The sequence below is a fragment of the Bombina bombina genome, chromosome 12 (assembly GCF_027579735.1).
Source record: "Bombina bombina isolate aBomBom1 chromosome 12, aBomBom1.pri, whole genome shotgun sequence".
NCBI classification, from domain to species: Eukaryota; Metazoa; Chordata; class Amphibia; order Anura; family Bombinatoridae; genus Bombina; species Bombina bombina.
In genome coordinates this window covers 157,036,347-157,059,077 of record NC_069510.1, presented here as the reverse complement: position 1 = coordinate 157,059,077, position 22,731 = coordinate 157,036,347, and the positions used below count along the sequence as shown (strand labels likewise).

The following is a 22,731-nucleotide window of genomic DNA, read 5'->3' as shown; positions in this document are numbered from 1 at the left end:
CGTGGACCGGACACACCGTTGGAGAAAGTAATTTATCAGGTAAGCATAAATTCTGTTTTCTCCAACATTGGTGTGTCCGGTCCACGGCGTCATCCATAACTTGTGGGAACCAATACCAAAGCTTTAGGACACGGATGAAGGGAGGGAGCCAATCAGGTTACCTAAACAGAAGGCACCACGGCTTGCAAAACCTTTCTCCCAAAAATAGCCTCCGAAGAAGCAAAAGTATCAAATTTGTAGAATTTGGCAAAAGTGTGCAGGGAAGACCAAGTTGCTGCCTTACATATCTGATCAACAGAAGCCTCGTTCTTGAAGGCCCATGTGGAAGCCACAGCCCTAGTAGAGTGAGCTGTGATGCGTTCAGGAGGCTGCCGTCCGGCAGTCTCGTAAGCCAATCGGATGATGCTTTTTAGCCAAAAGGAAAGAGAGGTAGCAGTAGCTTTTTGACCTCTCCTCTTGCCAGAATAAAGGACAAACAGAGAAGACGTTTGTCTGAAATCCTTTGTTGCTTCTAAATAGAACTTTAAAGCACGAACTACATCTAAATTGTGTAACAAACGTTCCTTCATTGAAACTGGATTCGGACACAAAGAAGGCACAACTATTTCCTGGTTAATATTCTTGTTGGAAACAACCTTTGGAAGGAAACCAGGTTTAGTACGCAAAACAACCTTATCTGAATGGAACACCAGATAGGGCGGATTACACTGCAAAGCAGATAACTCAGAAACTCTTCTAGCAGAAGAAATAGCAACCAAAAACAGAACTTTCCAAGATAACATCTTGATATCTATGGAATGTAGAGGTTCAAACGGAACCCCTTGAAGAACTGAAAGAACTAAATTCAGACTCCAGGGAGGAGTCAAAGGTCTGTAAACAGGCTTGATCCTGACCAAAGCCTGAACAAAAGCTTGAACATCAGGCACAGCTGCCAGTCGTTTGTGTAACAAGACAGATAAAGCAGAAATCTGTCCCCTTAGAGAACTCGCTGATAATCCCTTATCCAAACCTTCTTGTAGAAAGGAAAGGATCCTAGGAATTTTAATCTTACTCCATGAGAATCCCTTGGATTCACACCAACAGATATATCTTTTCCATATTTTATGGAAAATTTTTCTAGTTACAGGTTTTCTGGCTTGTACCAGAGTATCTATTACAGAATCCGAAAACCCACGCTTAGATAAAATCAAGCGTTCAATTTCCAAGCCGTTAGCTGGAGGGAAACTAGATTTGGATGTTCGAATGGACCTTGTACTAGAAGATCCTGTCTCAAAGGTAGCTTCCATGGTGGAGCCGATGACATATTCACCAGGTCTGCATACCAAGTCCTGCGTGGCCACGCAGGAGCTATCAAGATCACCGAGGCCCTCTCCTGCTTGATCCTGGCTACCAGCCTGGGAATGAGAGGAAACGGTGGAAACACATAAGCTAGGTTGAAGGTCCAAGGCGCTACTAATGCATCCACTAGAGTCGCCTTGGGATCCCTGGATCTGGACCCGTAGCAAGGAACCTTGAAGTTCTGACGAGACGCCATCAGATCCATGTCTGGAATGCCCCATAATTGAGTCAACTGGGCAAATATCTCCGGGTGGAGTTCCCACTCCCCCGGATGGAATGTCTGACGACTCAGATAATCCGCCTCCCAGTTTTCCACTCCTGGGATGTGGATCGCAGATAGGTGGCAGGAGTGATCCTCCGCCCATTTTATGATTTTGGTCACTTCTCTCATCGCCAGGGAACTCCTTGTTCCCCCCTGATGGATGATGTAAGCAACAGTCGTCATGTTGTCTGATTGGAATCTTATGAATCTGGCCTTTGCTAGTTGAGGCCAAGCCCTGAGAGTATTGAATATCGCTCTCAGTTCCAGAATGTTTATCGGGAGAAGAGACTCTTCCCGAGACCATAGCCCCTGAGCTTTCAGGGAGTCCCAGACCGCGCCCCAGCCCACTAGACTGGCGTCGGTCATGACGATGACCCACTCTGGTCTGCGGAAGCTCATTCCCTGGGACAGGTGATCCTGGGTTAGCCACCAACGGAGTGAGTCTCTGGTCTTCTGATCTACTTGAATCACTGGAGACAAGTCTGTATAGTCCCCATTCCACTGTTTCAGCATGCACAGTTGTAATGGTCTTAGATCAGGGGTGTCAAACTTGCGGCCCGTGGGCCTCATGCGGCCCTCAACCTAATTTTGTGCGGCCCACGCCACCTCCATGAAAAATATTAATTATAATATGCTTATTACTTAAAGAGCGAGTGCGCTTACTGTTAGGGATGCACATACATTAAAACATACGTTATTAAAAAGAAAAAGACAGATAAGTGAATAATGATTTCTTCAACACATGCAGTTCATTACTATGGTAGCACTGATTTCCCACATCATTTCTGTCCATTCCTTTCCATCATTTTCTCTTTAACTAAAATCACATACTTTATATATATTTCTATGTATTTATTTTATATTATGTACAACAGGTATGTCTATCACTATTATAAACAGTGGGTCGCACGTGGAGCGTGTGTCTCACCTTCTTAAAAGCATTAGAGCACATTTTCTCAAGCCAGAGTAAGTTAATTAGGAGTTACAGAACACAATCTTTTGAAATGTATACAGTTATAGCAAATGCCACTGAACTGTTTAGCAATGACAAGATATGTAGGTAGTGTGCGGCCCACGTGAGTTGTACTTGTATGGAAAATGGCCCGCGACTAAAATGAGTTTGACACCCCTGTCTTAGATGAATTCGCGCAAAAGGAACTATGTCCATTGCTGCAACCATCAACCCTACTACTTCCATGCACTGAGCTATGGAAGGTCGTGGAACAGAGTGAAGAACTTGACAAGCGTTTAGAAGTTTTGACTTTCTGACATCTGTCAGGAAAATCTTCATTTCTAAAGAATCTATTATTGTCCCCAAGAAAGGAACTCTTGTCGACGGAGACAGGGAACTTTTTTCTATGTTCACTTTCCATCCGTGAGATCTGAGAAAGGCCAGAACGATGTCTGTGTGAGCCTTTGCCTTTGAAAGAGACGACGCTTGTATCAGAATGTCGTCCCCTTGGTCTTAGAACTGCTAGAAGGGACCCGAGTACATTTGTGAAAATCCTTGGAGCAGTGGCTAGCCCGAATGGGAGAGCCACAAACTGGTAATGTTTGTCCAGAAAGGCGAACCTTAGGAACTGATGATGATCTTTGTGGATAGGAATATGTAGATACGCATCCTTTAGATCCACGGTAGTCATAAATTGACCCTCCTGGATTGTAGGTAAAATCGTTCGAATAGTTTCCATTTTGAACGATGGCACTCTGAGAAATTTGTTTAGGATCTTTAAATCCAGAATTGGTCTGAAAGTTCCCTCTTTTTTGGGAACTACAAACAGATTTGAGTAAAAACCCATTCCTTGTTCCACGGTTGGAACTGGGTGTATCACTCCCATTTTTAACAGGTCTTGTACACAATGTAAGAATGCCTGTCTCTTTATTTGGTTTGAAGATAAGTGAGACATGTGGAACCTTCCCCTTGGGGGTAGTTCCTTGAATTCCAGAAGATAACCCTGAGAAACTATTTCTAGTGCCCAGGGGTCCTGAACATCTCTTGCCCAAGCCTGAGCAAAGAGAGAGAGTCTGCCCCCTACTAGATCCGGTCCCGGATCGGGGGCTACTCCTTCATGCTGTTTTGGTAGCAGCAGCAGGCTTCTTGGCCTGCTTAACCTTGTTCCAGCCTTGCATCGGTTTCCAAGCTGGTTTGGTTTGTGAAGCATTACCCTCTTGTCTAGAGGCTGCAGAGTTGGAGGCCGGTCCGTTCCTGAAATTGCGAAAGGAACGAAAATTAGACTTATTCTTGGCCTTGAAAGGCCTATCTTGTGGAAGGGCGTGGCCCTTACCCCCAGTGATGTCTGAGATAATCTCTTTCAATTCTGGCCCAAAAACAGAATTTATGCTTACCTGATAAATTACTTTCTCCAACGGTGTGTCCGGTCCACGGCGTCATCCTTACTTGTGGGAATATCTCTTCCCCAACAGGAAATGGCAAAGAGTCCCAGCAAAGCTGGCCATATAGTCCCTCCTAGGCTGCGCCCACCCCAGTCATTCGACCGACGGACAGGAGGAAAAAATAGGAGAAACCATAGGGTGCCGTGGTGACTGTAGTTAGAGAAAATAATTCATCAAACCCGATTAAAAAACCAGGGCGGGCCGTGGACCGGACACACCGTTTGAGAAAGTAATTTATCAGGTAAGCATAAATTCTGTTTTCTCCAACATTGGTGTGTCCGGTCCACGGCGTCATCCTTACTTGTGGGAACCAATACCAAAGCCTTAGGACACGGATGAAGGGAGGGAGCCAATCAGGTTACCTAAACGGAAGGCACCACGGCTTGCAAAACCTTTCTCCCAAAAATAGCCTCCGAAGAAGCAAAAGTATCAAATTTGTAAAATTTGGCAAAAGTGTGCAGTGAAGACCAAGTCGCTGCCTTAAATATCTGATCAACAGAAGCCTCGTTCTTGAAGGCCCATGTGGAAGCCACAGCCCTAGTGGAGTGAGCTGTGATTCTTTCAGGAGGCTACCGTCCGGCAGTCTCATAAGCCAATCTGATGATGCTTTAAAGCCAAAAGGAAAGAGAGGTAGAAGTTGCTTTTTTACCTCTCCTTTTACCAGAATAGACGACAAACAGAGAAGATGTTTGTCTGAACTCTTTTGTAGCTTCTAAGTAGAATTTTAGAGCACGGACTACATCTAAATTGTGTAGCAAACGTTCCTTCTTTGAAACTGGATTCGGACACAAAGAAGGTACAACTATCTCCTGGTTAATATTTTTGTTGGAAACAACCTTTGGAAGAAAACCAGGCTTAGTACGCAAAACAACCTTATCTGAATGGAACACCAGATAGGGCGGAGTACACTGCAGAGCAGATAACTCGGAAACTCTTCTAGCAGAAGAAATAGCAACCAAAAACAAAACTTTCCAAGATAACAACTTAATATCTATGGAATGTAAAGGTTCAAACGGAACCCCTTGAAGAACTGAAAGAACTAGATTTAAACTCCAGGGAGGAGTCAAAGGTCTGTAAACAGGCTTGATCCTAACCAGAGCCTGAACAAATGCTTGAACATCTGGCACAGCTGCCAGTCGTTTGTGTAGTAAGACAGATAAGGCAGAAATCTGTCCCTTTAGAGAACTTGCAGATAATCCTTTATCCAAACCTTCTTGTAGAAAGGAAAGGATCTTAGGAATCTTTATCTTATTCCATTGGAATCCCTTGGATTCACACCAGCAGATATATCTTTTCCATATTTTATGGTAAATTTTTCTAGTTACCGGTTTTCTGGCTTGAACCAGAGTATCTATCACAGAATCTGAAAATCCACGCTTTGATAGAATCAAGAGTTCACTCTCCAAGCCGTCAGCTGGAGGGAGACCAGATTTGGATGTTCGAATGGACCCTGTACAAGAAGGTCCTGTCTCAAAGGTAGCTTCCATGGTGGAACCGATGACATATTCACCAGGTCTGCATACCAAGTCCTGCGTGGCCACGCAGGAGCTATCAAGATCACCGAGGCCCTCTCCTGCTTGATCCTGGCTACCAGCCTGGGAATGAGAGGAAACGGTGGAAACACATAAGCTAGGTTGAAGGTCCAAGACGCTACTAGTGCATCCACTAGAGTCGCCTTGGGATCCCTGGATCTGGACCTGTAGCAAGGAACCTTGAAGTTCTGACGAGACACCATCAGATCCATGTCTGGAATGCCCCATAATTGGGTCAACTGGGCAAATATTTCCAGGTGGAGTTCCCACTCCCGCGGATGGAAAGTCTGACGACTCAGATAATCCGCCTCCCAGTTTTCCACTCCTGGGATGTGGATCGCAGATAGGTGACAGGAGTGATCCTCCGCCCATTGTATTATTTTGGTCACTTCTTTCATCGCCAGGGAACTCCTTGTTCCCCCCTGATGATTGATATAAGCAACAGTCGTCATGTTGTCTGATTGGAATCTTATGAATCTGGCCTTTGCTAGCTGAGGCCAATCCCTGAGAGCATTGAATATCGCTCTTAGTTCCAGAATGTTTATCGGGAGAAGAGACTCTTCCCGAGACCATAGTCCCTGAGCTTTCAGGGATTCCCAGACCGCGCCCCAGCCCACTAGACTGGCGTCGGTCGTGACGATGACCCACTCTGGTCTGCGGAAGCTCATTCCCTGGGATAGGTGGTCCAGGGTTAGCCACCAACGGAGTGAATCTCTGGTCTTCTGATCTACTTGAATCACTGGAGACAAGTCTGTATAGTCCCCATTCCACTGTTTCAGCATGCACAGTTGTAATGGTCTTAGATGAATTCGCGCAAAAAGGAACTATGTCCATTGCTGCAACCATCAACCCTACTACTTCCATGCACTGAGCTATGGAAGGACGTGGAACTGAATGAAGAACTTGACAAGCGCTTAAAAATTTTGACTTTCTGACATCTGTCAGAAAAATCCTAATTTCTAAAGAATCTATTATTGTTCCCAAGAAGGGAACTCTTGTCGACGGAGACAGAGAACTTTTTTCTATGTTCACCTTCCATCCGTGAGATCTGAGAAAAGCCAGAACGATGTCTGTATGAGCCTTTGCCTTTGAAAGGGACGACGCTTGTATTAGAATGTCGTCCAAGTATGGTACTACTGCAATGCCCCTCGGTCTTAGAACCGCTAGAAGGGACCCGAGTACCTTTGTGAAAATCCTTGGAGCAGTGGCTAACCCGAATGGGAGGGCCACAAACTGGTAATGTTTGTCCAGAAAGGCGAACCTTAGGAACTGATTATGTTCTTTGTGGATAGGAATATGTAGGTACGCATCCTTTAGATCCACGGTAGTCATAAATTGACCTTCCTGGATTGAAGGTAGAATCGTTCGAATGGTTTCCATTTTGAGCGATGGTACTCTGAGAAATTTGTTTAGGATTTTTAAATCCAGAATTGGTCTGAAGGTTTCCTCTTTTTTGGGAACTACGAACAGATTTGAGTAAAATCCCATTCCTTGTTCCGCCATTGGAACTGGGTGTATCACTCCCATCTTTAAAAGGTCTTCTACACAATGTAAGAATGCCTGTCTCTTTATTTGGTTTGAGGATAAGTGAGATATGTGAAACCTTCCCCTTGGGGGTAGTTTCTTGAATTCCAGAAGATAACCCTGAGAAACTATTTCTAGCGTCCAGGGATCCTGAACATCTCTTGCCCAAGCCTGAGCAAAGAGAGAGAGTCTGCCCCCCACTAGATCCGGTCCCGGATCGGGGGCTACTCCTTCATGCTGTTTTGTTAGCAGCAGCAGGTTTCTTGGCCTGCTTACCCTTGTTCCAGCCTTGCATCGGTTTCCAGGCTGGTTTGGTCTGTGAAGCATTACCCTCTTGCTTAGAGGATGCAGAATTAGAGGCCGGTCCGTTCCTGAAATTACGAAAGGAACGAAAATTAGACTTATTCTTGGCTTTGAAAGGCCTATCTTCTGGGAGGGCGTGGCCCTTTCCCCCAGTGATGTCTGAGATAATCTCTTTCAATTCTGGCCCAAAGAGAGTTTTACCCTTGAAGGGGATATTAAGCAATTTTGTCTTGGATGATACATCCGCTGACCAAGACTTTAGCCAAAGCGCTCTGCGCGCCACAATTGCAAACCCTGAATTTTTTGCCGCTAATCTAGCTAATTGCAAAGCGGCATCTAAAATAAAAGAATTAGCCAACTTAAGTGCGTGAACTCTGTCCATAACCTCCTCATATGGAGTCTCTCTACTGAGCGACTTTTCTAGTTCCTCGAACCAGAACCACGCTGTAGTGACAGGAACAATGCACGAAATGGGTTGCAGAAGGTAACCTTGCTGTACAAAAATCTTTTTAAGCAAACCCTCCAATTTTTTATCCATAGGATCTTTGAAAGCACAATTATCCTCGATAGGAATAGTAGTGCGCTTGTTTAGAGTAGAAACTGCCCCCTCGACCTTAGGGACTGTCTGCCATAAGTCCTTTCTGGGGTCGACCATAGGAAATAATTTCTTAAATATAGGAGGGGGGACAAAAGGTATGCCGGGCTTCTCCCACTCCTTATTCACTATGTCCGCCACCCACTTGGGTATAGGAAAAGCGTCGGGGTGCACCGGAACCTCTAGGAACTTGTCCATCTTGCATAATTTTTCTGGAATGACCAGGTTGTCACAATCATCCAGAGTAGATAACACCTCCTTAAGCAGTGCGCGGAGATGCTCTAATTTAAATTTAAATGTCACAACATCAGTTTCAGCCTGTTGAGAAATTTTTCCTGAATCTGAAATTTCCCCATCTGACAAAACCTCCCTCATGGCCCCTTCAGATTGGTGTGAGGGTATGACAGAGCAATTATCATCAGCGCCCTCTTGCTCTTCAGTGTTTAAAACAGAGCAATCACGCTTTCTCTGATATGCAGGCATTTTGGAAAAAATATTTCCTATGGAGTTATCCATTACTGCCGTCAATTGTTGCATAGTAATAAGCATTGGCGCGCTAGAAGTACTAGGGGCCTCCTGCGTGGGCAAAACTGGTATAGACACAGAAGGAGATGATGTAGAACCATGTCTACTCCCTTCATCTGATGAATCATCTTGGGCAACTTCATTATCTGTGGCAGTACTGTCCTTACTTTGTTTGGACGCTATGGCACAATTATCACACAATTTTGAAGGGGGAGACACATTGACTTTCATACATATAGAACATAGCTTATCTGAAGGTACAGACATCTTAAACAGGCTTAAACTTGTCAATAAAGCACAAAAAAACGTTTTAAAACAAAACCGTTACTGTCTCTTTAAATTTTAAACAGAGCACACTTTATTACTGAATATGTGAAAAAATATGAAGGAATTTTTCAAAATTTACCAAATTTTCACCACAGTGTCTTAAAGCATTCAAAGTATTGCACACCAATTTTCAGAGCTTTAACCCTTAAAATAACGAAACCGGAGCCGGTTACAGTTTTAACCCCTCTACAGTCCCAGCTACAGCCTTTGCTGCGACTTTACCAAACCCAGGGGGGAATACGATACCAAATGAAGCCTTCTAGGAACTTTTCCAACTACTTTCAGATCCTCACACATGCATCTGCATGTCTTGCTCTCAAAAGTAACTGCGCAGTAATGGCGCGAAAATGAGGCTCAGCCTACAACTGGGAAGGCCCTTCCTGACTGGAAAAGGTGTCTAACACAGTGCCTGACGTTAAAAAACGTTCCCCAAGTTTATAAGTGTGAATTATCAGCATAAACATGTATAAAATGCCCAAATAAAGCAATCGATTTTGCCCATAAAAGTGTCTACCAGTTTTATAGCCCATATTAAGCCCTTTATTCTGACTAAGAAAATGGCTTACCCATGAGGGGAAATGACAGCCTTCCAGCATTACACAGTCTTGTTAGAAATATGGCTAGTCATACCTTAAGCAGAAAAGTCTGCTAACTGTTTCCCCCAACTGAAGTTACTTCATCTCAACAGTCCTATGTGGAAACAGCAAACGATTTTAGTTACTGTCTGCTAAAATCATCTTCCTCTCACAAACAGAATTCTTCATCTTTTTCTGTTTCAGAGTAAATAGTACATACCAGCACTATTTTAAAATAACAAACTCTTGATAGTAGAATAAAAAAACTACAACTAAACACCACATACTCTTAACCATCTCCGTGGAGATGTTGCCTGTGCAACGGCAAAGAGAATGACTGGGGTGGGCGGAGCCTAGGAGGGACTATAAGGCCAGCTTTGCTGGGACTCTTTGCCATTTCCTGTTGGGGAAGAGATATTCCCACAAGTAAGGATGACGCCGTGGACCGGACACACCAATGTTGGAGAAAAGGGTTTTACCCTTGAAAGGGATATTAAGCAATTTTGTCTTGGAAGATACATCCGCTGACCAAGACTTTAGCCAGAGCGCTCTGCGCGCCACAATTGCAAACCCTGAATTTTTCGCCGCTAATCTTGCTAACTGCAAAGCGGCATCTAAAATAAAGGAATTAGCTAACTTAAGTGCGTGAATTCTGTCCATAACCTCCTCATACGGAGTCTCTCTACTGAGCGACTTTTCTAGTTCCTCGAACCAGAACCACGCTGCTGTAGTGACAGGAATAATGCACGAAATAGGTTGCAGGAGGTAACCTTGCTGTACAAAAATCTTTTTAAGCAAACCCTCCAATTTTTTATCCATAGGATCTTTGAAAGCGCAATTATCCTCGATAGGAATAGTAGTGCGCCTGGCTAGTGTAGAAACTGCCCCCTCGACCTTAGGGACTGTCTGCCATAAGTCCTTTCTGGGGTCAACCATAGGAAATAATTTCTTAAATATAGGAGGGGGGACAAAAGGTATGCCGGGCTTCTCCCACTCCTTATTCACTATGTCCGCCACCCGCTTGGGTATAGGAAAAGCGTCGGGGTGCACCGGAACCTCTAGGAACTTGTCCATCTTGCACAATTTTTCTGGAATGACCAGGTTGTCACAATCATCCAGAGTAGATAGCACCTCCTTAAGCAGTGCGCGGAGATGCTCTAATTTAAACTAATCACCACATACTCTTCACCATCTCCGTGGAGATGCTGCTTGTTCAGCGGCAAAGAGAATGACTGGGGTGGGCGGAGCCTAGGAGGGACTATATGGACAGCTTTTGCTGTGCTCTTTGCCATTTCCTGTTGGGGAATAGAATATTCCCACAAGTTATGGATGACGCCGTGGACCGGACACACCAATGTTGGAGAAATGTGTATTATCTCCCTTTAACACTTTTTTTTCATGCTTAACCCCCTTAGTGACCAGACCATTTTTCAATTTTCTGACCGTTTGGGACCAAGACTATTTTTACATTTCTGCTGTTTTTGTGTTTAGCTGTAATTTTCCTCTTACTCATTTACTGTACCCACACATATATACAGTTTTTCTCGCCATGAAATGGACTTTATAAAGATACCATTATTTTCATCATATCTTATAATTTACTATAAAAAAATTAAAACGTATCAGGAAAAAACACACTCTTTTCTAAGTTTGACCCCCAAAATCTGTTACACATCTACAACCACTAAAAAACACCCATACTAAATAGTTTCTAAATTTTGTCCTGAGTTTAGAAATACCCAATGTTTACTCGTTCTTTGCTTTTTTTGCAAGTTATAGGGCCATAAGTACAAGTAGCACTTTGCTATTTCCAAACCATTTTTTTTCTCACAATTAGCGCTAGTTATATTGTAACACTGATATCTGTCAGGAATCCCTGAATAACCCTTCACATGTATATATATATATATATATATATATATATTTTAGTAGACAACACAAAGTATTGATCTAGGCCCATCCTATATAATAAAAGGACAGGTATTTTTGTCAGATGCAGTCATGCGCAGTAGAGACTGCAGAGGACAAACATACCTGGCCTTGAGCAGCAGAGTAGTGCGCACTGCGGAAGCTGCCTGGTGGGGTCGTGGCCGGGTGTGTCGTGATGGGGGTGTGGCCGGGCGTGCCGTGATGGGGAAGTGGTCAGGCGTGCCGTGATGGGGGCGTGGCCTCGCGGGAGTGCACGGGAGGGGCGTGGCCAGCGGGAGAGAGGTGGGAGAGACCAAAACACAGGAGGGAAAGAGAGCAAGCGAGCAAAAGAGGGGGAAGAGAAAAAGAGGGGGAGAGAGAGCGCAAAAGAGGGAGAGAGAGAGCGCAAAAGAGGGAGAGAGCGAGCGCAAAAGAGGGAGAGAGCGAGCGCAAAAGAGGGAGAGAGCGAGCGCAAAAGAGGGAGAGAGCGAGCGCAAAAGAGGGGGGAGAGAGAGCAAAAGAGGGGGGAGAGAGAGAGCAAAAGAGGGGGGAGAGAGAGCAAAAGAGGGGGAGAGAGAGAGCACAAGAGGGGAGAGAGCAAAAGAGGGCGGAGAGAGAGCGCAAAATAAGAAGGAGAGAGAGAGTTCAAAAGAGAGGGGGGAGAGAGAGAGAGAGCGCAAAAGAGAGGGGGGGAGAGAGAGAGAGAGCGCAAAAGAGAGGGGGGAGAGAGAGGGAGCAAGGGTTGGAACCGCGGTACCTAAATATTTGGCCCGTGTACACGGGCTTTAGGACTAGTTTTGGTATATTTCATGCCACCATTTCACTGCCAAATGCAATCAAATAAAAAAACTTTAGGTTTTGTCACTGAAATTATTTACAAACAGTTTGTGCAATTATGGCACAAATGGTTATAAATGCTTCTCTGGGATCCCCTTTGTTCAGAAATAGCAGACATTTATGGCTCTGGCGTTACTTTTTAGTAATTAGAAGGTCGCTAAATGCCGCTGCGCACCACACTTGTATTATACCCATCAGTTAAAGGGTTAATATCCCACACCCTGATCCCTCACTGACCCCTCTCAAACAGCTCTCTTCCCTCCCCCACCTCACAATTGTCATCACCATCTGTCTGCCAGTACTAAAATAAAAGGCTTTTTATTTTTTAGCTTTTTTTTAAATATATAAAAAGTTTTTGCAGTGTAGGTTCCCCCCTAAACCCCTAAGCTCCACGAACCCCCCAAAACAGATCTTAAGCTCCCCAATTCCTATTTGTGGCCAGTACCCAGTTTCTAATCAAATTTGCTCATTATTTATATTTTTTTATAACCCCATATAACCCCCCCCCCATATCCTACCCCTCTACCCCTTCCAGATCCCTTTCCCAACAATTACTCTCCCCTCTCCCTCCTTCCCTTAGGCACTGTGCCCTGTACTGGACGTGCACGCTCCCACCTACTGCGTCCGGAACTAGTCCAGCGATGGGCCACCCACCTGCCTCCCTGCTATAGCTAACACCCAACAACGATTGGCACCATCGCTGGCTGATGCAGAGAGGGCCACCGAGAGGGTCTCTCTGCATCGGTGGGTAAAAAAAAGAGTATTGCAGGATGCCTCAATATCGAGGCATCACTGCAATACCTTGAAAGCGTCTTCCAGCACTTGAAACCCCAGACAACATGACAGACACGTCCTTGCTCATTAAAGGGCCACTAAACCCAAAATCTTTCTTTCATGATTCAGATAGAACATACAAATTTAAACAACATTACAATTTACTTCTATTATTTATTTTGCTTCATTTTTTAGATATCCTTATTTGAAGAAAAAGCAATGCACATGGTGAGCCAATCACACAAGGCTTCTATGTGCAGCAACCAATCAGCAGCTACTGAGCATATCTAGATATGCTTTTCAGCAAAGAATATCAAGAGAATAAAACAAATTAGATAATAGAAGTAAATTAGAAAGATGTTTAAAACTGCATTCTCTTTCTAAATCATGAAAGAAAAAATGTGGGTATCATGGCCCTTTAACACTTTTTGTAGGCTGTGCCTGGCACGTCCTTGGTCGTTAAGGGGTTAAAGGGATACTAAACCAAAATCCTTTTCTTTTATGATTCAGACAGAGCAGCAATTTTAAGCAACTTTCAAATTTACTCCTATTATCATTTTTTCATTGTCTTGGTATCTTTTGTTGAAATCAGGAATGTAAACTTATGAGCAGGCCCATTTTTGTTTCAGAACCTGGGTAGCGCTTGCTGATTGGTGGCTAAATGTAGCCACCAAAAAAATTAACAGGAGTAAATTAGAAAGTTGCTTAAAATTGCTGCTCTACCTGAATGATGAAAGAAAACATTGGGTTTAGTGACATTTGGAAGCGTTTTGAGCAGGGTGTCCCTTTTAACAGATAAAAACAGAAAGTACCATTTGGAAAGAAGGTCGCCCCAAGTCTCCAGGATTTTCTCTGCGCATTCCTTGGATACATCCCCAGAACCGCTCAGCAGAGGCTCGTCGTTATCTAGACATGGACATGAAACACAGCAGTGAGTAAACAGACGAGTGCGTCAATGTCTGGCTATTACCGTAAGAAAGGGCAGATGTAACCCGCACAATTCTTCCCTGCTGATCATTTTTAGTAACTAACATAACTAATAAAAATATACATTTTTGTAATGCTCACCGCCACTGAAATTGACCTCCGTTAAAGGGACATGAAACAAAAAATGCTTCCTTAATGATTCAGACAGACCATACAGTTTTAAACAAATTTCCAATTTACATCTATTATCTAATTTGCTTAGTTCTCTTGGTATCCTTTGTTGAACAGCATACCTAGGTAGGCTCAGGAGTTGGGAGCTAGCTGCTGATTGGTGGCTGCACATATATGCCGCCTGTAATTGGCTTACTTGCTGCTTCTTCAACAAAGGATACTAAGAAAATGAAGCAAAATTGATAATAGAAGAAAACTGGAAAACTATGCTCTACCATGAATCATGAAAGATACATTTCCATCTTAATATGGGAAGAGTCCACAGCTGCATTCATTACTTGTGGGAAATACTGAACCTGGCCCCCAGGAGGAGGCAAAGACACCCCAGCCAAAGGCTTAAATACCTCCCCCACTTCCCTCATCCCCAGTCATTCTTTGCCTTTCGTCACAGGAGGTTGGCAGAGAAGTGTCAGAAGATTTCGGAGTAGTCTCTTATGGAGGGTAGTACTCTTTGAGATGGGACTGGAGTTTTAAGTTGTCCTATCAGCCTCTCAGTGAGAGCATGGGTGAAATTTAGAGTCCAGAGATGCAGGGAGAGTCTTTCTGCGAACCCATCCCGACTCATATTAACAGCTCCATAGGCAATCAGCGTTGATGAGTTTCGCTGCCTGCTTTCTGCTCTCAAGTCCATGTCAGGAGCGACGCTACTATCTGTCACACTTGAAGGGCCGTGTTCCTGTTCCATGGCGTAGATTCCGGTAACATTGTTTTATATTTTATACATGTATGATAATGCAAGAAGACAGGGTCACAGTGTGACTCCTTTTATCTGTATAGAATCAAGGGTTAATATCTCCTGAGGGGGATTATTAATCTTATATGTTTATTTGATTTTATGCTGCTTTATGTGTGAGATGTTATGGGCTCATAGGCTGTTATGGGATATACAGTTTCACTTTCACTTTGAGAGCCATGCAGCTTACAAGCTTGGCGCTTTCTCTCATAGCAGGGACGGTCCTGCATTGTGCACCATGTGATTCTTTCCCTCTTTCCTGACCGGGTGTCTATCAGAAAGAAGTCATAAATCTCTGTACTGTCTGGGTCATAGGAGGTGGCGAGTGCCCCAGCCATTGGGGTATAAAGGTCGGCGTTTATTTGAATAAAATAAGATGTTTTATTTCATTAGTTCTCCGGTTATTGCACTAGCGATGGAGGATTCTGTTACTTTAGAGGGCACTCCCTCTATTCCTAAAGAGTAATTCCTGCTTATATGGTGAGGAGGCCTTAGTTCCCCCTCTCAGTTATGTTCCATATGCCTTGATAATGTGATAATATCAAACAGGTTTGATACCACGGAGCCGTCCCCCTCTGAGGAGTCGTCGTCCAGTGAGGTGCATACCCTACATTGTTTTCTCTATACACATGCAGTTTTCCCGTAGCATTGCTGATCCTCCATCTGGAGGGGGGCTTTTTTCACCAGACGTTACTGCGAAGTTTAAACGGCGGTGTCTGCAGCCTTTAATGCTTTACCTCGCCCTGCTAAGCCCAAGCAAAAAGGTTACATATTGCACTCCTCCCCAGAGTACATAAGGTAATTTATTGGATTTAACTCAGGGTTATCCGAGGATGAAGTTCTTTCTGAGACTTCAGAGTATGAACATTCTGGGTCGGAGTCTGCTGCCTCTAAACCCCCGGCTGCGAGGAACCAGACTTTAGTTTAGGAATTTGCGCTTTCTTCTAAAGGAAGTTTTTGGTGAATTCAGAGGTTCCAGAGGCCAAATTGCCTGATGAACCTTTAATTCCTAAATTGGATAGAGTTTGAGGACAGGGTGGTACCTTATCCTTCCCTGCTCCTGTTAGATGACGAACATTATTAAGAATGAATGGGACAGGATTGGATTCCTTTTCCCTCTCTTCTTCCTTTAACAAATTGTCCCCGGTCCTGGACTCTCAATGGAGTTGTGAGGTTCAGTCCCTAAAAAGGATGGCGTTATCTTCACCCGTGCTAAACGTACTACTATCCCGCTTGAGGATAGTTCTTCGTTTGAAGAGCCCATGGATAAAAGATGGAAACTCTGTGGGCGGAGCCAGCCGGCGACTAACATGGCCGCTTAAACTGAAAGCTCCGAGTACTGGCAGCAACCCGAAGTGAATCCTACCCCAAGCAGCCACAAGAACTTGCCACACTAGCAGCATCGGCTAGATGAAGTGTCAGTGTCTATCCGAAACCAGTCCGATGTCTATACCATAGCAAGGAAGGCAGGTGTGGGGATCACGAGTGCTCGCTAGACGCGGCACGGAAGGAGCTGGAGGGCTAAGGGTAATCACCTCACTACTAGCACACCCCCGGCAAGTTCCGTGCATCCGGAGCTAAGTCCCCACCTCTCAATAACCACTCCTGATAACTGTGGGAAGCCAGCAAGAGCAGACCCCTGACTCTTTGTAAGAGGCCTACAACCACATTGCACACATGCCTAACTGACTTAGGAGGATAAGGCATATACACACTCTTAACCCAATATAATATATATATATGGCTACCGATGGCAGAGATGGCAAAGTAAAGTAGCTCCCTAGGTCTGAAGGTACAACTATATGTAAAGAAAGACGACATTAAACCTCATACCACGTGGTCATAAGCTCAGCCCGGTGGGCCTGCAAAAGCCTGCATTTTACATAGGTCAGCATCTAAACACACAGAGCTCAATCATAGCTCTGGTGGAGCGCTGTATTGAACTTTCAGCAAAACAAAGATTAACACCAACATTGCCCCAGGGGTGCTTAAACAATCACTCCGTATGAAGAAAAAAGTTAATCTCCCTAGACAGAGAGATTCACCTTCCCTCTCACAACCGCAAAGACAATTTTTGGTGACCTAAACCACTAATATTGTTCAGACACACTGCTAGGCCCTGCCTATCGTATATACCGTCTAATAAGACGTTGTGTCCGCACTACTTCAATGGCCTCAAGGAGAACCCCTAGACAGGATAAAGCGGCAAAAGGAGCCAACACCATTGGCAAACTTAACAATTTTTTTCAAAATATTAGAATCATCAGCAGAGGCCATCCTAGACCCACACAGCCAAGAAATGGAGGACACTAACACAGGTACAGCCCCACTTACCCAGCAAAAAGAACCTATCACCAAAGTAGACCTGATAAATCTTTCCACCAAAGATGATTTTGCCTTATTGCTCACACAAGTGGGGAAACTCATAAAGGATGGCCTCAGGGAGGTCAAGAAGGATATCTCGGATCTGGGAGATAGGATTTTATACCTAGAGGAAGATGCTGAACAGGTGAGCAAGGAACTGGACTCTCACAATCGCACAATTAAAATACAAGATTAAGTAATGCAACAGATGCAGCTACACCTTGAAGACCTAGATAACCAGGGTAGGCGAAAACAATTCCAGAATAAGAGGGGTTCCAGAATCCATAGCTCCTAACCAATTATCCCTGTACCTGCAACGGCTGTTCTGCTACCTTCTACAGGATGAAGACACCTCTCTGCTACCTCTAGAAAGAGCTCACAGGGCCCTTAAACCCAAACCACCTGACAGGAAACCACCACAGGATATTGTTTTAAAATGTCAAGCCTTCACGGACAAAGAAAAATTATGGAGGCTTCAAGAAAAGTAAAAACTATCACTTTCAAAGGAAACAAGTTCCAAATGTATGCGGATCTGAGCCCCATTACGCTGAACAAAAGGAGAGAAGTAAAATTCCTAACAAACCATCTCCAAAATCTAAAGATTCCTTATAGATGGGGCTTCCCCTTCAGCATCAAAGTGTTAAATGGCACTCAAATGATTATTTATAAGACTCCGGATGACTTGGACTCTTTCTGTGAACAATTGGGAATATCTCAACCACAGCTGCCACCTCTCAATTCCCCACCAGCATCAAGAGATCACTCTCCTTCAGTCCGTTCAAAACCTCCACGGCAAGAATGGATTAAAATAAACCAGAAAAAACCCAAGATGACCCAGAACCGAACATCCAAGACAACGGAACCCCCGTGAGACAGTCCTGAGATCCACACGGACATAAAATCTAAAGGCAATACCTGGAACGATGACCTTGTCTCATTGGTCTCTTGCATACTTCAAATGATGCCCCTAGGGGCACCTACATGAGATTCTTGACATAGCTAAATTAAGGGCTAGGATTGACTTTTAAAATGATAACGTAACTGCTAGCAGTACTCTGTTGTTGTTACCTTAACAGTATTATAACCCTCCTCAAAGGGTTTTGCCCACTAGTGAGGTATTAGTTTTCTTGATTTTTGTTCCTCGCTAGTAGAGCAGCTACTCCTTGTAGCTGCCGGTATTGTTATTGTTATAATTATGCAAGAACTTACCTGATAAATTCATTTCTTTCATATTAGCAAGAGTCCATGAGCTAGTGACGTATGGGATATACATTCCTACCAGGAGGGGCAAAGTTTCCCAAACCTCAAAATGCCTATAAATACACCCCTCACCACACCCACAAATCAGTTTAACGAATAGCCAAGAAGTGGGGTGATAAGAAAAAAGTGTGAAAGCATAAAAAATAAGGAATTGGAATAATTGTGCTTTATACAAAAAAAATTATAACCACCACAAAAAGGGTGAGCCTCATGGACTCTTGCTAATATGAAAGAAATTAATTTATCAGGTAAGTTCTTACATAAATTATGTTTTCTTTCATGTAATTAGCAAGAGTCCATGAGCTAATGACGTATGGGATAATGACTACCCAAGATGTGGATCTTCCATGCAAGAGTCACTAGAGAGGGAGGGATAAAATAAAGACAGCCAATTCCGCTGAAAAAAATCCACACCCAAAACAAAGTTTAAATCTTATAATGAAAAAAACTGAAAATATAAGCAGAAGAATCAAACTGAAACAGCTGCCTGAAGTACTTTTCTACCAAAAACTGCTTCAGAAGAAGAAAACACATCAAAATGGTAGAATTTAGTAAAAGTATGCAAAGAAGACCAAGTTGCTGCTTTGCAAATCTGATCAACCGAAGCTTCATTCCTAAACGCCCAGGAAGTAGAAACTGACCTAGTAGAATGAGCTGTAATCCTTTGAGGCGGAGTTTTACCTGACTCGACATAAGCATGGTGAATTAAAGATTTCAACCAAGATGCCAAAGAAATGGCAGAGGCCTTCTGACCTTTCCTAGAACCGGAAAAGATAACAAATAGACTAGAAGTCTTTCGGAAATTCTTAGTAGCTTCAACATAATATTTCAAAGCTCTAACTACATCCAAAGAATGTAATGATTTCTCCTTAGAATTCTTAGGATTAGGACACAATGAAGGAACTACAATTTCTCTACTAATGTTGTTAGAATTCACAACCTTAGGCAAAAATGTAAAAGAAGTTCGCAACACCGCCTTATCCTGATGAAAAATCAGAAAAGGAGACTCACAAGAAAGAGCAGATAATTCAGAAACTCTTCTAGCAGAAGAGATGGCAAAAAGAAACAAAACTTTCCAAGAAAGTAATTTAATGTCCAGTGAATGCATAGGTTCAAACGGAGGAGCTTGAAGAGCCCCCAGAACCAAATTCAAACTCCAAGGAGGAGAAATTGACTTAATAACAGGCTTTATACGAACCAAAGCTTGTACAAAACAATGAATATCAGAAAGATTAGCAATCTTTCTGTGAAAAAGAACAGAAAGAGCAGAGATTTGTCCTTTCAAGGAACTTGCAGGCAAACCTTTATCCAAACCATCCTGAAGAAACTGTAGAATCCTCGGAATTCTAAAAGAATGCCAGGAAAAATGATGCGAAAGACACCAAGAAATATAAGTTTTCCAAACTCGATAATATATCTTTCTAGATACAGATTTACGAGCCTGTAACATAGTACTAATCACAGAGTCAGAGAAACCTCTTTGACTAAGAATCAAGCGTTCAATCTCCATACCTTTAAATTTAAGGATTTGAGATCCTGATGGAAAAAAAGGACCTTGAGACAGAAGGTCTGGTCTTAACGAAAGAGTCCATGGTTGGCAAGAGGCCATCCGGACAAGATCCGCATACCAAAACCTGTGAGGCCATGCTGGAGCCACCAGCAGAACAAACGAGCATTCCTTCAGAATCTTGGAGATTACTCTTGGAAGAAGAACTAGAGGCGGAAAGATATAGGCAGGATGATACTTCCAAGGAAGTAACAATGCATCCACTGCTTCCGCTTGAGGATCCCTGGATCTGGACAGATACCTGGGAAGTTTCTTGTTTAGATGAGAAGCCATCAGATCTATTTCTGGAAGTCCCCACATTTGAACAATCTGAAGAAATACCTCTGGGTGAAGAGACCATTAGCCCGGATGTAACGTTTGGCGACTGAGATAATCCGCTTTCCAATTGTCTATACCTGGGATATGAACCGCAGAAATTAGACAGGAGCTGGATTCCGCCCATACCAGTATTCGAGATACTACTTTCATAGCCAGAGGACTGTGAGTCCCTCCTTGATGATTGATGTATGCCACAGTTGTGACATTGTCTGTCTGAAAACAAATGAACGATTCTATCTTTAGAAGAGGCCATGACTGAAGAGCTCTGAAAATTGCACGGAGTTCCAAAATATTGATCGGTAAATCTCACCTCCTGAGATTCCCAAACCCCTTGTGCTGTCAAAGACCCCCAAACAGCTCCCCAACCTGTCAGACTTGCATCTGTTGAAATTACAGTCCAAGTCAGAAGAACAAAAGAAGCCCCCTGAACTAAACGATGGTGATCTGTCCACTACATCAGAGAGTGTCGTACAATCGGTTTTAAAGATATTAATTGAGATATCTTTGTGTAATCCCTGCACCACTGGTTCAGCATACAGAGCTAAAGAGGTCGCATGTGAAAAACGAGCAAAGGGGATCGCGTCCGATGCAGCAGTCATAAGACCTAGAATTTCCATGCATAAGGCTACCGAAGGGAATGATTGTGACTGAAGGTTTCGACAAGCTGAGATCAATTTTAGACGTCTCTTGTCTGTTAGAGACAGAGTCATGGACACTGAATCTATCTGGAAACCTAAAAAGATTACCTTTATCTGAGGAATCAATGAACTTTTCGGTAAATTGATCCTCCAACCATGATTTTGAAGAAACAACACAAGTCGATTCGTATGAGATTCTGCTAAATGAAAAGACTGAGCAAGTACCAAGATATCGTCCAAATAAGGAAATACCACAATACCCTGTTCTCTGATGACAGACAGAAGGGCACCGAGAACCTTTGTAAAAATTCTTGGAGCTGTTGCTAGGCCAAACGGCAGAGCCACAAACTGGTAATGCTTGTCTAGGAAAGAGAATCTCAGAAACTGATAGTGATCTGGATGAATCGGAATATGCAGATATGCATCCTGTAAATCTATTGTGGACATATAATGCCCTTGCTGAACAAAAGGCAGGATAGTCCTTACAGTTACCATTTTGAATGTTGGTATCCTTACATAATGATTCAATATTTTTAGATCCAGAACTGGTCTGAAGGAATTCTCCTTCTTTGGTACAATGAAGAGATTTGAATAAAACCCCAGCCCCTGTTCCAGAACTGGAACTGGCATAATTACTCCAGCCAACTCTAGATCTGAAACACATTTCAGAAATGTTCGAGCCTTCGCTGGGTTTACTGGGACACGGGAAAGAAAAAATCTCTTTGCAGGAGGCCTTATCTTGAAGCCAATTCTGTACCCTTCTGAAACAATGTTCTGAATCCAAAGATTGTGAATTGAATTGATCCAAATTTCTTTGAAAAAACGTAATCTGCCCCCTACCAGCTGGGCTGGAATGAGGGCCGCACCTTCATGTGGACTTGGGAGCTGGCTTTGGTTTTCTAAAAGGCTTGGATTTATTCCAGACTGGAGATGGTTTCCAAACTGATTCCGCTCCTGTGGATGAAGGTTCAGGCTTTTGTTCCTTATTGTGACGAAAGGAACGAAAACGATTATTAGATCTAAATTTACCTTTAGATTTTTTATCCTGTGGTAAAAAAATTCCTTTCCCTCCAGTAACAGTTGAGATAATAGAATCCAACTGAGAACCAAATAATTTATTACCCTGGAAAGAAAGGGAAAGCAAAGTAGACTTAGAAGACATATCAGCATTCCAAGTTTTAAGCCATAAAGCTCTTCTAGCTAAAATAGCTAGAGACATATACCTGACATCAACTCTAATGATATCAAAGATGGCATCACAAATAAAATTATTAGCATGTTGAAGAAGATTAATAATGCTATGAGAATTATGATCTGTTACTTGTTGCGCTAAAGCTTCTAACCAAAAAGTTGAAGCTGCAGCAACATCCGCTAAAGATATAGCAGGTCTAAGAAGATTACCTGAACATAAGTAAGCTTTTCTTAGAAAGGATTCAATTTTCCTATCTAAAGGATCCTTAAAAGAAGTACTATCTGCCGTAGGAATAGTAGTACGCTTAGCAAGAGTAGAGACAGCCCCATCAACCTTAGGGATTTTGTCCCAAAACTCTAATCTGTCAGATGGCACAGGATATAATTGCTTAAAATGTTTAGAAGGAGTAAATGAATTACCCAAATTATTCCATTCCCTGGAAATTACTTCAGAAATAGCATCAGGGACAGGAAAAACTTCTGGAATAACTACAGGAGATTTAAAAACCTTATTTAAATGTTTAGATTTAGTATCAAGAGAACCAGAATCCTCTATTTCTAATGCAATTAAGACTTCTTTAAGTAAAGAACGAATAAATTCCATTTTA

General features: G+C 43.1%; 1 protein-coding gene across 1 annotated transcript in view; it reads right to left on the bottom strand.

The window, feature by feature from the left end:
• The window catches only part of RABGAP1 (RAB GTPase activating protein 1), an 831,375-nt gene that overhangs the window by 407,657 nt on the left and 400,987 nt on the right, over positions 1–22,731 (bottom strand). The window contains exon 10 of the mRNA XM_053696166.1: positions 13,707–13,800. Within this exon, the coding sequence (XP_053552141.1) occupies positions 13,707–13,800 (94 nt within the window). The remainder of the gene's footprint in view (positions 1–13,706; positions 13,801–22,731) is intronic.